The 15,359-nt window shown below is 37.6% G+C and overlaps 1 protein-coding gene across 1 annotated transcript in view; it reads left to right on the forward strand.

The window, feature by feature from the left end:
* The window catches only part of LOC140167873 (uncharacterized), a 120,507-nt gene that overhangs the window by 4,042 nt on the left and 101,106 nt on the right, over positions 1-15,359 (forward strand). Inside the window, exon 4 of the mRNA XM_072191163.1 lies at positions 2,217-3,142. Coding sequence (XP_072047264.1) covers positions 2,217-3,142 — 926 coding nt within the window. The remainder of the gene's footprint in view (positions 1-2,216; positions 3,143-15,359) is intronic.

Here is a 15,359-nt window from a genome sequence, read left to right on the forward strand (position 1 = left end):
GGGGTCATTTAGGGGTCATCTGAGGTCAAATGCGTAAAATTTGTCCTGTGGCCATGAAACTTGGTGGGTATTGTCACCATTTAGAGCCAATTTTTGTCAAGGTCATTCTTGGGTCATCCGGGGTCATCCTGGATTCATTGGAAGGTGGTTTTGGGGCCATCCAGGGGTCATCTGAGGGCGAATTCGGTCTGCCCTTGAGGCTTGAAACTTTGAACCATCCTTTGTGTGCCACATCGCTCCCTTTGGTGGAGGCATCACAGTCACAGCTGTGCGTCGAACACCGCAACATCCGAGAACCGCTGTCCATCTAGTTTGATCATGGAAATATCCGTCAAATTTAGCAGGCCAAAGTTCAGAGGAATGTCATTGATTTTGATAACATTGTTGGGTGGATTCCTCTAAGCAGACCTGTAGGGCCTGACATTTATTAAGTTTCAGATTATTATTGGCAGACCATTCACTGAATTCATCTAAAACATCTTGAATTTGGCTGGATTTGGGATGGATACAGTTCTTAGCAATAATTGTCAAATCATCAACATATTTCCAACATTTTGTTTTTGGCACACTACTTGCATGATACAGCATCATTAATTATAATCTGAAAGTTTATTGGGCCTAGTTTTGAACCTTGTGAGAGACCACCATTTATAGTTTTGTAATCAGAAAGAACATTTTTATAACGAGCAAACTGTTGTCTATTGCTGACAAAATCAGACAGCCATGGCACAATTGACTCATGGACTCCCATGTGGATAAATTTCTCCATTATAAGCAGAGTGGTCGTTCAAGTCAAATGCTTTTGAGAAATCCGTGAGTACCACTGGGCCATTGTTGCTGGCCTTGTCATTTGTCAGCGCCTTGATGAAGAAAGTGACGCATGCTAATTAAATAATGTGAGGTGGATTGACATTACCAAACTGTTGGTGGTCAATTTTATGACTTACATCTTCCAAACCCACTTGGATATAAAACCCTCCCCGATTTTTGCAAAGCAGTCAGTAAGTGAGACAGGACGTAGCTTCTCAATGCTTGGTGGGTTTGTTTTTGGTATTGGGACTACAATGGCCTTCTTCCATTGAGAAGGGACTACTCCCTCAATGAGGGAGGTGTTTAACACCTCTGTTAAGGGAACACTCAGCTCATAGGCAAATTCTTTAACCAACCTTGGAGGTACCATCAGGCCCACATGCTTCACCCTGATTAATCTTTCTGAGCTCACCATACACGTCCCAAGAATATAGGTGAGGCAGTGATTTGGAAGCAGGTAAATAAGATGGAAGCTTTGTGTTATCCAGGGAAGACACATTCACAAACAGCTCAATAATGCTTTTAGCAACACGGACATGATCAAAATTCTGAATAACAGGGACATGTTGTGCTCAGACTTTGTGTCATTAGTCATGTATTTAATTTGTTGGTGCCATTTACGTGGGTCCTTATGCTCTAAATGATGGACAGAGTTAGCGTGATAGTCAATTTTTGCTTGAGCAATTTCATGTTGAACTTTATTGCAAAGTTGACGCCATTGAGTTTTGTCTTCAGCCAAAAAGGCTGCTTGGCGCTCCCGAATCAATTTTTTAATTGGGGTAATCCACCTTTCCAATAAAAAGGTGAGATGTGGCTATTTTACTTCAAAAACCAAATGCAAATGGCCTATTATATAGGAAACAAACTAGTTTCCTTTTTAGCATAATGGAACAATCTATACAGGAGAAGAGATCTGTATTAATACATACTTTTGTGGTTATTTTCAAAGACTTCCTTGGTATGTCATGATATTTTCTCCGAAATGTTAATCTTTTGGGCATACAGTGCCCCAGAAGTCCACAAATTGTTTTTGGTGGATTGGCATATTTGTGGGTTACGTCCCACCCACCTCAGGTATTGGTTACGAGCCAATAATCTTGCTAGGATATTTGCAACCTAAAATTTATACTCAAGATGGGTCACTGAGTCCACCAGCCTTCTTTACCTTCAAGATGGGTCACTGAGTCCACCAGCCTTCTTTACCTTCAAGATGGGTCACTGAGTCCACCAGCCTTCTTTACCTTCAAGATGGGTCACTGAGTCCACCAGCCTTCTTTACCTTCAAGATGGGTCACTGAGTCCACCAGCCTTCTTTACCTTGTATATAGACAAACCAAGCATGCTCTGATTGATTGATTGATATATTTATTTATCTTTTTTTTTCTTTTTTTTAAATATTTATCTAGAGTGGATAAATGATATTACTGAGGAGCTGAAAAAGCACTATCGGGTTCATGTGTGCAAGAAGCTGATTTATCCGTGGGACCAGGCAGGCAGGTGGATGGAGTTTGACAAAATCTATATACCTGTAACCATTGATCGCGATGTTGGCTCTGGAGCTAAGCCAATAAAAGAAAGCCTCGAATCATATGAAGAACTGTTTAAAATAGAAGAAGATAAAGGGCATAGACGTTTTCTTTTGGTTGGAGATGCCGGACAGGGAAAATCATCATTTTGTGCAAAGGTAGCTCATGATTGGTGTGCGGGAACAACGCTTGAAAACATCCGACTGCTTTTTATTATTGACCTGGCGAAAGTTGATAAGGATACCCTTATTGAAGATGCAATTTGTGAGCACCTGATTTCAGACATAGATATTGAGCCTACGAAACTTCGTGAGGTCATTCTGCATCTGAAACAGTCAATATTTTTCATTTTTGATGGACTTGATGAAGCTCCGGGCCTTATGTCAAGTAAGGTTGTGAAGAAAGGTGGTGTTGGTAATAGGGTGACAGATGTAATGAAAGATCAGAAATTGAAAGACTCCCGTGTGTTAGTAACAACAAGGCCATGGGGAGAAAAAGAAATGAAGGATATTCCTGGGTACAAACGCTTAGAACTAAAGAAGATGACTAGGGAAAACGTAAAAAAGTATGTAGAAAGGTTTTTCGGACAAGACAGTGAAACAAAATCCCTAGGAGATAGTTTGGTGAACTTTATAGATGAGAACAAGTTGACCTTGGATACCAGTACGCCTTTGATAGTACTTTTGGTCATTTATTACTGGTCTGAAACTAGCGGAAGCAGCGGAATTCCTGACCAATTAAGAACACTGTATGACAACATTATCAGCATTATGTATAAGAAGCAACCTCAACGTAGCTTCACAAAGGTAGGATGATTCTTTAGTATTTTGTTTTCAATTTTGTTACTTATGCATGTACTCCTTTATCCAGTGATACTAATAAGTGCCAACATGCTCCACATGGCGCTATGGCGCCATAACATGAGTGTGCCTTCACAGATTGCACCTTGTCTCTGATCATGATGGTGTCTTGCTTCCTGATCTCAATATTATTGACGATCTTCTTCGGAAAAAAACTGGCAACTGCGTTGCTGAGTGACTATATCTTCAGTGGTAAATAAATCGTCCCAATTGGTTGGCTCATCAAGTGTCTCGGGATGTTAACCCTACTAGCCCAGCAGTTTTCCCACATGGATAGAACCGGGGACCTTCAGGGCCGTTCCTAGGGATTTTGCCGCCCTAGGCAAAGCCTCTCCCTGCCGCCCACCAGAGCATACCAAAAAAGTGTTAAGGGGGTTACCCCCAAGATAACTCATCATTTTTTTTCCAGTGGCGGAGCTAGGGTTTGAGGCGCCCAGGGCTTAGGATACATAATTCTTGACACAATTGCGCGCGGAGCGAGCAAAAATGTGCACAAATAGGGCTTACCACAAATTAATTTTGGTTATAATGATATTGAATATCGGTCTTAAATTGATATTGCAAATGATTTTGCGCGAAATGCGTGCGAAGCGCAAGAAAATTTTGACTTTCATCACTTGGAGGGGCGCAGAATCTATACTGAGTGGGTCAATTCGCCGCCCCCGAAGGGAGGCGCTGTCATTTTCTTCCCTTTTCTTTCTCCATTCCTGCTTTTCTTTCTTTTTGCGCCCTTTCTTGCGCCCCTCTACGTTTGCCGCCCTAGGCGACCGCCTTACCTGGCCTAATGGTCGGAACGGCCCTGGGGACCTTGACAGCTCGGAGGGGTGCTGTCGTTATTGAGTCAAGTCCTCCCACAGTGTCAACACGCTATATTATAAATACTTTTTTTCATAAAGCTCCATACTCCGTTGGTGATCAATATTCTATTGTTGACACAGATAAAGAAAATTTACATATGCATTGTGATATATACACGTGTGATCAAATTTTCTATTATACAAGCACCTGGATCATAAATGTGTTCCTTTATGTAATTGTAATTCTCAAAATTAAATATATCACAATTTTAACTTTCAATTTAAATATCGTTATGCCAAAAATGCAGTAAAAATGTATCCGGAGCAAACAGTGATGGCCGCTAATTAGTGTATTTAATTTCAAGTTAGTGTATTTAAAACAAAACCTTGGTTTTACCTCAAAACAAATCGAATTTCCTTGTAATAGCAACACCATATGGGATACTAGAGCATGCGCAAATCGTAATAATGTGTAGAATAGAACTTGATGGTATCTCATATGATAGTCGTACTATGCTTAGCCTGAGTCGCTCAGCCTATCTCGAACAAAATCACCATCCGTAGCTATTGGCAAATGAGAGGATTTGTCGTACTATCACGGCAATTTTTGACACGAAGATATAGGGATGATGACGCTGTGCCTCCTAGGGAATCTGCCATTCAGAAACCACTCAGTAGGACATGTGTTTTAATATTGAAAAGCTCTTTGCTTGTGTTTGATAGGTGAAGTCCTGTGATGCACAACTTCTCATGGCTCAGGTCCTGCTTGATACCCACGATTCACAGTTTGATACATGTTCTCCCATAGTTTGAGGCCTGTGCCGTGTGTCATCAGGTGGACCCACAGCAGCTCCCCCCCCCCCCGTCACTTGCACCAACCATATTATCAAACGGTTGTGTTATGATCACATCAGTTTTGATCATGACTTCGTTCACAGTAGACCTACGTACGATCGCAGCACTACGACTTTCGCCATTTGTCGCCTGGCACATAACTCATTTCCAGACAGATCTTCAGAGAGAAGCTAGAGGCTGTTTAATCGTTAAGAACCAGCTACAAAATGACAGAGAAACCAAATATGCAATTATATATGGAGAGCAGTTGTTTGGCAACGGTAAGCAAGTTTCATTTGTTTTGTTTTCAATGTCTGGTAGTCCAATTTCAAAAATTTAAAAATAATACAATATGGATAAACGGCCATATAAATTTTGGGAACCTCCGTGTCGAACATGCTTCAGAATTTTGCACCCATGGCAGTGTTTATTCCTTGATAATAAAATTATGTGTCGCTATATTTGAACGAAAAAATAGAATTATTTAGGGAAAGCTTGTGCATCCAGCTTAGGAATTTTGCATACAATATTATTGTAGCTCTTGTTTATTCACCGTGCAAAATGCAAGATACTACTCTCATACATCTCAAGCTTCTTATCCACGCATTGGTGGATTAAATAGTGGCAAGGAGGTAGCCATGATGACAAGTACACATTAGCTCAATGTAAGCTCAATATGTTTTTCCAATACATTCATTTCCAAGATAAAAAGAGCATCTAGGAAAAATTTGTTTTGAGGAAAGCTGGATTTGATTTGGAATCAATCTTATTAGTAGGCATGTCCACTAAAATTGAAGTACTTTTAAATCGATTCAGACCTAACTTATTGGCTGGGAATTGATGAAAGAAACATTTTGGCATTTAAGTAATCTTAATGGGACGTTTCATTCCAGAGATATGGCCTTTTGAGTGTCACAGTTTTATATAGGGCTGCTAGAACATTTTAAAAAGGAATACTAACAGAAAGAGGCATTTTAAGCCTGGTACTTTTTCTTTTTTTATATATTACAATACAGCAATTAACAAGCCCACAATGCAACTTTTTTTTAACTAGCGTTATCTGTAACATTATATTTGCTTATAACGACATGAAAATAAGATCATCCTGAAAATTTAATCGATTTTGTTGACATACAACCAAAAATATAAGACCTCAAAACCCATGGTTTGTTTGGTGAAACCTCAAGCATGATCATAGATGGCCGCCATGGAAAATATCTCCATATATGGAGGAGATGAACAATAAGTGCATTATTTCAAATGAATAGCGGTAGTCTTAAACATTGTTCAATCTTTTAAGGTCAGCACATTTTATCTTCAAAAATTATTATATTTCATCATGACATAAGTTTGGTAACATTAATCACTACCAATTTTGAGCAATTTGCTCCAACTCAAAGGTTATCTTTACTACATTGAGCAATACACTGTGTGTGCATGGAAGCCATGATGGATAGCATATGAAATCGATGTGGTAGTGAGAAGTGCATAATTTGAGATGGGTTTTGGTAGGCTTAAACATTCTTTAATTTCTTAACATCCTGCACATTTTGTCTTCAAAAATAGTTAAATTTTATGAGTATGTAAGTTTGCTTGTCTGAATCAATCCAAATTCGGAGATAATTGCGTTTCAAGACCTGGTGCACAAAATGGTGTCACTTCAACCTGTTGTAGTTCTCATCTCATTAAATTTTTCTTTAAAAAAAGTTAATCTCTTGATAAAGGAAGGTCTTCTCTATTTACTGACCAGGAAAGAATTTGGTTAATGTTTTCTGGTGGAATCAGGAATTTCTTGAAACAACCTGTTTTAAGTATAAATCGGGCCAATGCAAGTACTGCATACCATGGGACTTCTTGCATCGATTTTTGTCTGCATTGACAATACATGGGTGAATTCACACAACAGTAAATAGGAAACCGTTCTAGTAGCACATTTATTGACAGTGGACATACCTATTATTAGTTTGCCTGCCAAAATATATTATTAAACCATGCAGTAGTCTCAAGATTTATTTAAATTTCAGCTTATATAGCCGTTATTATCAGCCATTAATTTATGGATCTACATGTTTCTAAGAATATATTTTGGCTTCAGCCCCACAATTTTGTTTTCAGGTTTTTTTTCTTTGTTTTACAGTTTTATTTACTTCTTTGTTTTATAAATCATGCATATTAATTTTAATGTTGGATTTTGTCTTTTTGTCTTCTGTGTGTTTAGAGAACAGATGACACATGTGGCGTATTGTTGGAGATGTGTTCAAAATCTAAACGGGTGCAACTCCAGCCAAAAGATTTGCCATTGGTAGCTGGTTCGAATGATTGTGATCATACAAAGCCAAATGTAAGCAAATGATGAGGCTGATTATGGTGACAACAATAATGACAATGATGACGAGAGCAGCAATGACGGCAACAGCAGAGATGACAACCAAGATGTCGAAGATAGCAGCGAACAAGACGGGACGAAGACAACAATAATGATGACAGCAATGATGGAGAGGTACGGCTGGTCCCCGAAACAATAAGACTTGCCAGGTCTGCTTTTGAGCAATGTTACCAGGATACCTTGAAGAAAATAAGGGGCAAGATGGCAAGCCACAAGCTTCTTAACATTCTTGCCAGCAAGAGCCAGACAATCCAGTGGACCACGGATGCTCTTAAAATAGAAGCTAATAGAGGCAAACTGGCCCAGCTTGTTGGACTGTGTTTGGCTATATGTGCCTAAAGCCAAGATCCCCAAAGTCACAAGTGCAATGAAATATGGGGAGCTTGTCAGTTGCACGGTGGCACACCCAAGAGACTGGTTAATTATAAACATGTTCGTAAATTTGTTAATGATAAAGAATTATGCAAAGATTCTCATTGTAAATACGTGGGTGTGATGAACACATGAATTGGAATTGGAAAACCAGAAAATTATATTATAAGATAATAGTAAATGTTTTGGAACTGTTCGTAGACTGCCTTCTTGTCTTTACATTAAATTTGGAATACCTTGTACAAATTCATGATTTTACCAGTTTTTGATTATTGTGACATTGTTTTTAGTAGAATTATTGTGTATTTTACCTATCTAGTTCTCCAGGTCCCTTATGTATATTATGTGCTCTTGGCCACCCTGGTAATATATGACTTAATAAAATAAATAAGTTAAAAGGACTGCATTTTATTTAATCATCTTTATTGACAAAAGAAGAAGAACATATAACCCCAAGATCAACTGAGATCCATACCGATCTCAGGCAAGGGTAAACACAATAATAACAAACAGCAAATAAACACATAAACAATGAGGAAATACATCATGGCGGTGAGAAAAAAGTTATATGACTTCTTGGACATTCCACTTTGGCTCATGTCTTCAGTTGAAGATTGAGTAAGATGACATGAGAACAGATTTGGTAATTTGGTCTTTCAATACCTTGAATTTTTTTGGGGTGTTAAGTTGTTTTGACAAACGAGTCAGCCTATTTTTGTTGTCGGTGTCAATCAAGCCTCTAGAGCCGACTTCGATGGCAATTAACGAGCAATCATACCCGGCGTCAGTAATGTCGGAAACAAGGGAAGCGTACCGATCATGTTTGATAGAGTTGGCTTTACCAATGTTCGGCTCGAATGGCACTGACAATTCAAACAGAATGACTCGCTTGTCTCCCGGCCAAAATAAAACAATGTCGGGTTTTTGGGATGTGGCAATTATGTTGGGCGGTATTGTACCGCCACCGATGGTATTATTTTCAATGTCGGCATATACTTGTAGATTACCACACTTAAACGATTCAGCCTCTTTGAATGTGGATAAAAAAATACGAATAACATTATTATGTCTCCATAAGTATCGATCTAGCATATTTTGGCAATTATTGAGTATGTGCAGTAAGGTACCTTTGCCCTTACAGAGGGGACAGGTGTCAAAAAGCCTTTTGCCCCAGCGTGCACCTTGTATTCAATGGATTCGCTGCAACAGTCATCCTTCTGAAGAAACCTTCTGATTTTGAGAAAAAGAGTTTTCTTTCCAAGGGGGATGATTTTGTAAAAAGTGGACTTTCTTCTCAAAATTTGGACCTTTTTTGTCCAAAGAAGCATTAAAAAACCTGATTTTTGTTGTTTGCTTGATATGCTCTCAAATTGTGATATTTTGGGACGTTTTTGTATATTTGCAATTTTTTGGGGGGTGCCTGGATTGGGCAAAACTGATGGGTACTAAACATTTGGATACACCCTGTATTCATTGCTTATCATATTAGCCTTTTTAATGGTAACCAATTGCAAGAAAGCAACAATGTAAGAGGTCAATATACTCTCTACCTTATTTAGTATAATGTTGACCTGTATATGCTGTTTGCAGGAGATTTCTTTTCACAAGAGATTATAAAAGAAAAAGACTGAAATAGTTTTGATGTGACATAAAAAAAAGTGATGTGGCGAGCGACGGGAAACTCACAGTCACTGCTCAAAACTTTCAAAGCTTGTTATTGTGTCAGGTGGATCACAGATATTGGAACACATTATAATATCTGTGGTTGGATAAGCAGCACAGAGCTAAATCGCCATTGGACAGGGTTGGTTTAAATCACATTGATTTAAATCAAAATTGCATTTTAAAATTAGTTATTTAAATAAATTTTTGTATTAATAATGGACAATTCAAACCTGTTTGGTTAAATAATCATATATGCTGTAACCCAAGTTCTGTATGACATTAAATAATAAGTGCTGCTATGTAAAATAGGTCTTTTATACCTGTTGGGATTGAGACTTTTGAAATTATCTCAGCAATATTTTGCATAATCCAAATTAAATATCAAAAAAGATTTGCAACCCTGCATCAGCTCTGCAACAGATATATTTTGCTGCTATACTGTGACAAAACCAAAATGAACAACAGTGGAATGATTTTAAATAAATTGTTTTGAGAGAACAAATAATATTTGTGTGCAGATTTTTCAAGCTTGTTTGATTTGATAGGGTCATCCAGGGTCATACAGCATTTCGTCTTAGGGTAGGAAACAATCCAAAAGATTGTAACGTCAACCTGTAAACATGGTAAAACAAAACTAGTTTCGCTTCTAGGCTGACCCTCACTCCCTCCTTTGAGAAACTTCTTGATGTTGAAAATTACTTTATTCTGGCCTATAACCAATATTTTAATCGCCTCTCAAATGAAACCAGTTTTGTTTATAGGACATTGAACGGCATGGTTGTTCCGTTTGACATGTTAAAGGGTTTTTTGTGACCCGTAGCCTCATCCACCACTTTGCTAAAAAAAGTTGAGATTCTTATACCTCTGAAAGCCTGGCTAAATAATGTGTGTGTGCAAAATATTTCTGTTAAATAACTAAATTAGAGCACAACCATGCATTACTCAAAATGCAAAATTGGAATTAATTGAAATTTTGGGAATAAACTTTTCATGTATCTACTTAAATTTATACCATAAAAAGAGGATGATAGAATCACAAAATACTCCTTCAATGTACATGTTATTATTTTAACCCTAACACCCATAGAGACCACAAAATACCATGATGAAAACCACTGCGCATGCGTGAATCCCAGGGTCTGCGATGACGCAATCACCCCAAGTGTTAAATGCTCACGGAATTGCTGCCCAGGGCAGCGTTACCCGTGTAGCTACCGGTCCGTGATCGTGTGCTTGGCATGCGGGGGGTCTAAGGTTCGAATCCCGGGGTGCCAAGTGACTTCTTTGTTCATCTTCTCTCCTCTTTCGTATCTTCTTTAACTTCCGATAGCAAAAAGCAGGGTTGGGTTTTAGGGTTAGATAAGATGTATTTTTCCAGATTAAAGCCTATGTTAATTAACATTTTCAAACAATGATGAAAATAATGTTGAATACTGGGCTTCTTTGACCCAAAATTCTCTCCCACAAGTTAATAGGCATATTGCAAAAACAATACAGCTGGGAGTTAATCCATCTCTTTTATTATGCAATACAAATATTGTATTGTGGGAAGGAATGTTATTGTTGCTACAATTTGACTTCTGAATGATAAGCCCAGGATCCAGAATCACATGAAGACAGGCTGCAATATATGCCCTGGACCAGGTTCCTGGGTAATGTTATGACATGAAAAACTGTCAGGCCATCAATATTGAGGCTCTTGAAACACCATTGAAACATCTAAGCATAATTATTTGCTAAGACAATTAAATACTCATAATAAATGCATTGCATGCTGCACTTCCTTCATTTGTCCATATAAAGAAAGAACCTTATGTACCACTTGCTGTGATAAATGTAAACATTGACTTTGTAATCAGTCAAATATTTATATCTGATTTTATGACAAATAAATGGGCATTTTAATAAAACTTCTATAAAAGTAAACTAATTACTCATTGTCCGTGCTATTTCATTTTATTGCAAAAATTAGTGCTGCTGCATGTTGAGATGATTTTTGTCGACATGTGGGCCCAATGTCATTCACATTTGTTCACAATTACCAAATGAATGAAATCCATTGTCATTTGGTTGAATATCCTGTGTATATTAAAGATTATGGGCCGGCAATTTATGCATGCAATATTATCCCACTTTGTGATCGTTAGAGGTAAAATTTGTAAAATTACTATGCAGCACTCAAACCTGAGGTACGTTTTGTAGCATTTCTGAGTTTACCGGATTTCTGCATTTTTCTGTTGACAACTGCAATTTGTTGGATATTTGTTATGTCAACAACAGCTCTTGTAAAAATGATGACATTACTGTATTCGCCTAGTACCCCCCCCCCCCTGGGGGGGGGGCAGTCAAATATAATGATGTAAGCATGCGTGACCAAAAAATGTGTGAAAAGGGGTGTTTTTTCTTGCTTGGCCACATTACGCGCGTGACGCGTTAAGCGGGGAAAAAACAGCAATTTTCATGAAAAGGGGTGGTTTTAAAATCGTTTGTAACGCATTTAGGGTACCATTTTAATCCGCTTTTCAAATCTGCTGAAACTCCGATTCCGAAAAAAAGTTTATTCCAGTGCCGGAATTCCCTGTTCAGACATGTTTACAGCATACTCCAAACCTAGAGTGTCACTATGTTATGCAAATATATTTCATGACGTACGTGTTACATGTGATTTAATCATGGCCTCGTACTTCTATGTAAAATACCATTTAGATTAAAAAACATGCATATTAATTAATGATGTCATATAAATGTTTCTTGAATTATGATGGGTTATAGTTCAGTGGACAAACGGGGAGACGAAAATATCATGTATTTCAAACAGATTTTCAGGACTTTTATAGATTCCTCACATTATTTCCTACTCCTGTTGGTAGATTTGTGAGATTCCCCTTCTCTGGATTACTTTAGGAAAATATATTTGCAGTAGAAAGTATGAAAAGGGCACACGATATCGGGACACGATAATCAACTTTAATCAACTTTAATAGGTGCCGTATTCGTAACCAAATACGATGTGAATACTGCTTAACGTTGCCTCTGGATAAATTACGCTGTTATATTGGTATTTTATATTCTCACAAAACTACTTTACGAGAATCCAATCAGATTCATGCAACAAGCTACGAAGGCCACATGGTACACTCTGAATTCATCGTGTCATTATTTCATATGTAGTATAAAGTGATACCGGAGTCATATATATCCGGGAGGGGTAGACTTTTAGTGTTCAATGACAAGTTAGTAAGGCCCTATAGGCCTGCAAAATTGTTCAATTTGTCAAACTCCATCAAAACTTGTAAAGTAGGTCAAATTTAGACAAAACTTGTTTAGGGGGTCAAGATTAGATAAAAACTTGTTTAGGGGGTAAAAATTAGACAAAAACTTGTTTAGGGGTCAAATTTTTGGGGAAAGCGCGCTAAAAAAAACTTGCTTAGGGGGTCATTTTGCTCACAGAGGAAAACTTGTTTAGGGGGTGTTCGAAAAAAATTTGGTCACGCATGCGTACACTCTCAAAACTCTGCCAAACCCCACCCCCGGAGTACCCCCAAGTGCTCACACATAAGAGGTGATTAATAAACGGTAATCCCTCAGAATTTACACCATCAGTCTGACAGAAACATTCAAAATATTGTGTTATTATATATAGACATATAATCAATTTTGTTCAGGCACACCAAAAAGGAGGTTCTCATAGGCAGTTGTGATACACTTTGAAAACTATTATAGTATAGAGGTACTTATCAGGCCAGGAGTGCTAATTAGGTCGAATATGGTAATGTCTTTTGTCCAGGGCTCGAAATAAGAGGATTTGAATAAAGTGGCTCCTGGTCCTTCAGTTCGCTGCCACTTTGGATAACCCAAGAGCCATTTCAAAAATTCAGAAAATAATTCTTAACTACTTTTGTAAATAACAATGTTAAAAAAGTATAGAAATCACTGTCTTGTTATTATGTGACTAGATGTTATTTAATTGTTTTTCTTTTAAATTATTCTAGCACTTCTGAACTCTTTACAAGTTACTGTTAGTGTTTAGTATATAAACTTAGTTACATTATCATCAATTTCAAACTTTGCAGTACATCATTTTCACCATTATCTTGTTAGGAAAAGAATGTGATTCTTTGTTATCTTTTCCAAGTTCACATTTTTCTTTTGATGTTTTTTCTTATTGAATGATGCCCTTGATTAATTTATCATCCACTCAAACCACTCATCTCTAGAAGTTGTTTATACATAAGCTCATCCAGTCTTGAACAATGTTTAATGAATGTTTCCATTCTTCATGTTATTTCAGTTTCCTTTGTTTTAAAATAATATTCATATAACCATAATCAACCATGCCTAATCTGATTAACAATCATTTTTTAATGTTGAGAGTTGAGACAAAGCATTAAATTTGTGTCACCCAGCTGATGAAAGACTGCTTTTCTGTAAAATTGTTGTCAACATTTTACAGAAGGTCCCGGGCACAAAATTGCAGGCCCGTAACCTGGGGGCATCCACCCATCCCCCATCGCCAAAGGCCAAAAATACCCCTATTTTACCCAAACAGTCCTATATAGCGTAGTGAGCAAAAAATAGAGGCAGGCTTTTTATGACTTTTTGGTCAAAAAGGTCCAAATTTTTAAAAAAAGAGATTACTTTTTCACCCCCAACCTCCAAATCCACTTTTTTAAATCAGCCCCCCCAAAAAAAATCCTGGTTACTGGCCTGCAAAATGGTCTCATTAATAACCTATAAGGGGCCGAAACTGGAACAGGCAGAAAGACTGGAGGCCATGCAAGTAATATCTTAGAACATGCAATTGCAATGACCAAACAACAATATGTTAAAGATACTTATTTTAGGCAACCTCTGTCACTACCAGAAAGTTCAGAACTTTGTCAAACCCTAAACAGTCAGCCAAGTATAGCTAATAACACTTGGTGACTTTCCTCCGAGTCCAAATCTTCCTCCCTGTTTCAGTCCTGGGGATTTTGTTCCTCTGTTAGTTGTGTTTTATCATATTGTGACTGAAATGCGTCTGTTGAATGTTTGCTGAAACTTTGTTCAGTAAAATTATTTTGTCTGAACTGTGAAATACTACGAGCTACGACATGCTCCAAACTCAATATTTAGAACTGTACGTGTGGAAGATAAACTCCATAGTACAGGGTGCTATGGGGTGATTTTTGAGGTGATCTAGTTGTCCTACATTAGTGGAACCACCTCAAAGGATAAAACTAGAATTGGTTTCATTTTTTCTATGCCCCCTATTCTTCCCACGGGGGGGGGGGGTCAAAGGTCATAATGGAGTCAAAAGTTAATATATGTTCTATCATGCTGTAATATACCTCAAATTGTTCCTCTCATTGCTAGGAAGGAATATAAAACTCATTTGTCATATTGCACTAGGGTGCTTAGTTCAGGAGTTACAAAGTAAATAAGGTCAAATGTCAAATATCTCATGCACAGAAGCCAAATTTCCAAAATGCACCAATTCAATCGAAATTTGTCTTAAATTACTCCTCTCGACAAACCAAATAGGAAAGTAATTTATTTGGGAAATTTATAACCTCAGAATCAGATGAAATCATGGGTCAAATGTTATGCTTGTACATAGTTCTATTGGACTTTAGCTGCATGAACTCTGAAGGGGGACATGACAAAATAATACAAAAATGCACTTAAATTGTGAATTAAGTATATGTTTGAGATTTTTTATGTTAAGGGGAGTAATTTGAGACCAGTTTCAATGAAATCGGACCATTTGTGAACATCCATATCAAAACGATGCACTTGTTGACTTGTCTCATTTTACATAATAGCTAGGAATAAATTCCAGACTCATCTCAAATGGAGGTCACTTTAAATCATCCCCAAGTCACATGATTTAGGAACACAAAGAACATTCCTTAATCATGTAACTTGGGGATGATTTGAAGTGACCTCCACTTGAGATGAGTCTGGTATGTATTTCTAGCTCTATTATGTGAAATGCGACACATGTAGCAGCCGACAAGTGCATGGTTTTGATATGGATATACACATTTTTTATTTTAGACCTCTGTGTATTGACATTTGCCCTATTCGACCTTATAACTCCTGAACTAAGCAGCTAAGAAAAATATGA

This window comes from Amphiura filiformis, chromosome 13, assembly GCF_039555335.1.
Source record: "Amphiura filiformis chromosome 13, Afil_fr2py, whole genome shotgun sequence".
Taxonomy (NCBI): domain Eukaryota; kingdom Metazoa; phylum Echinodermata; class Ophiuroidea; order Amphilepidida; family Amphiuridae; genus Amphiura; species Amphiura filiformis.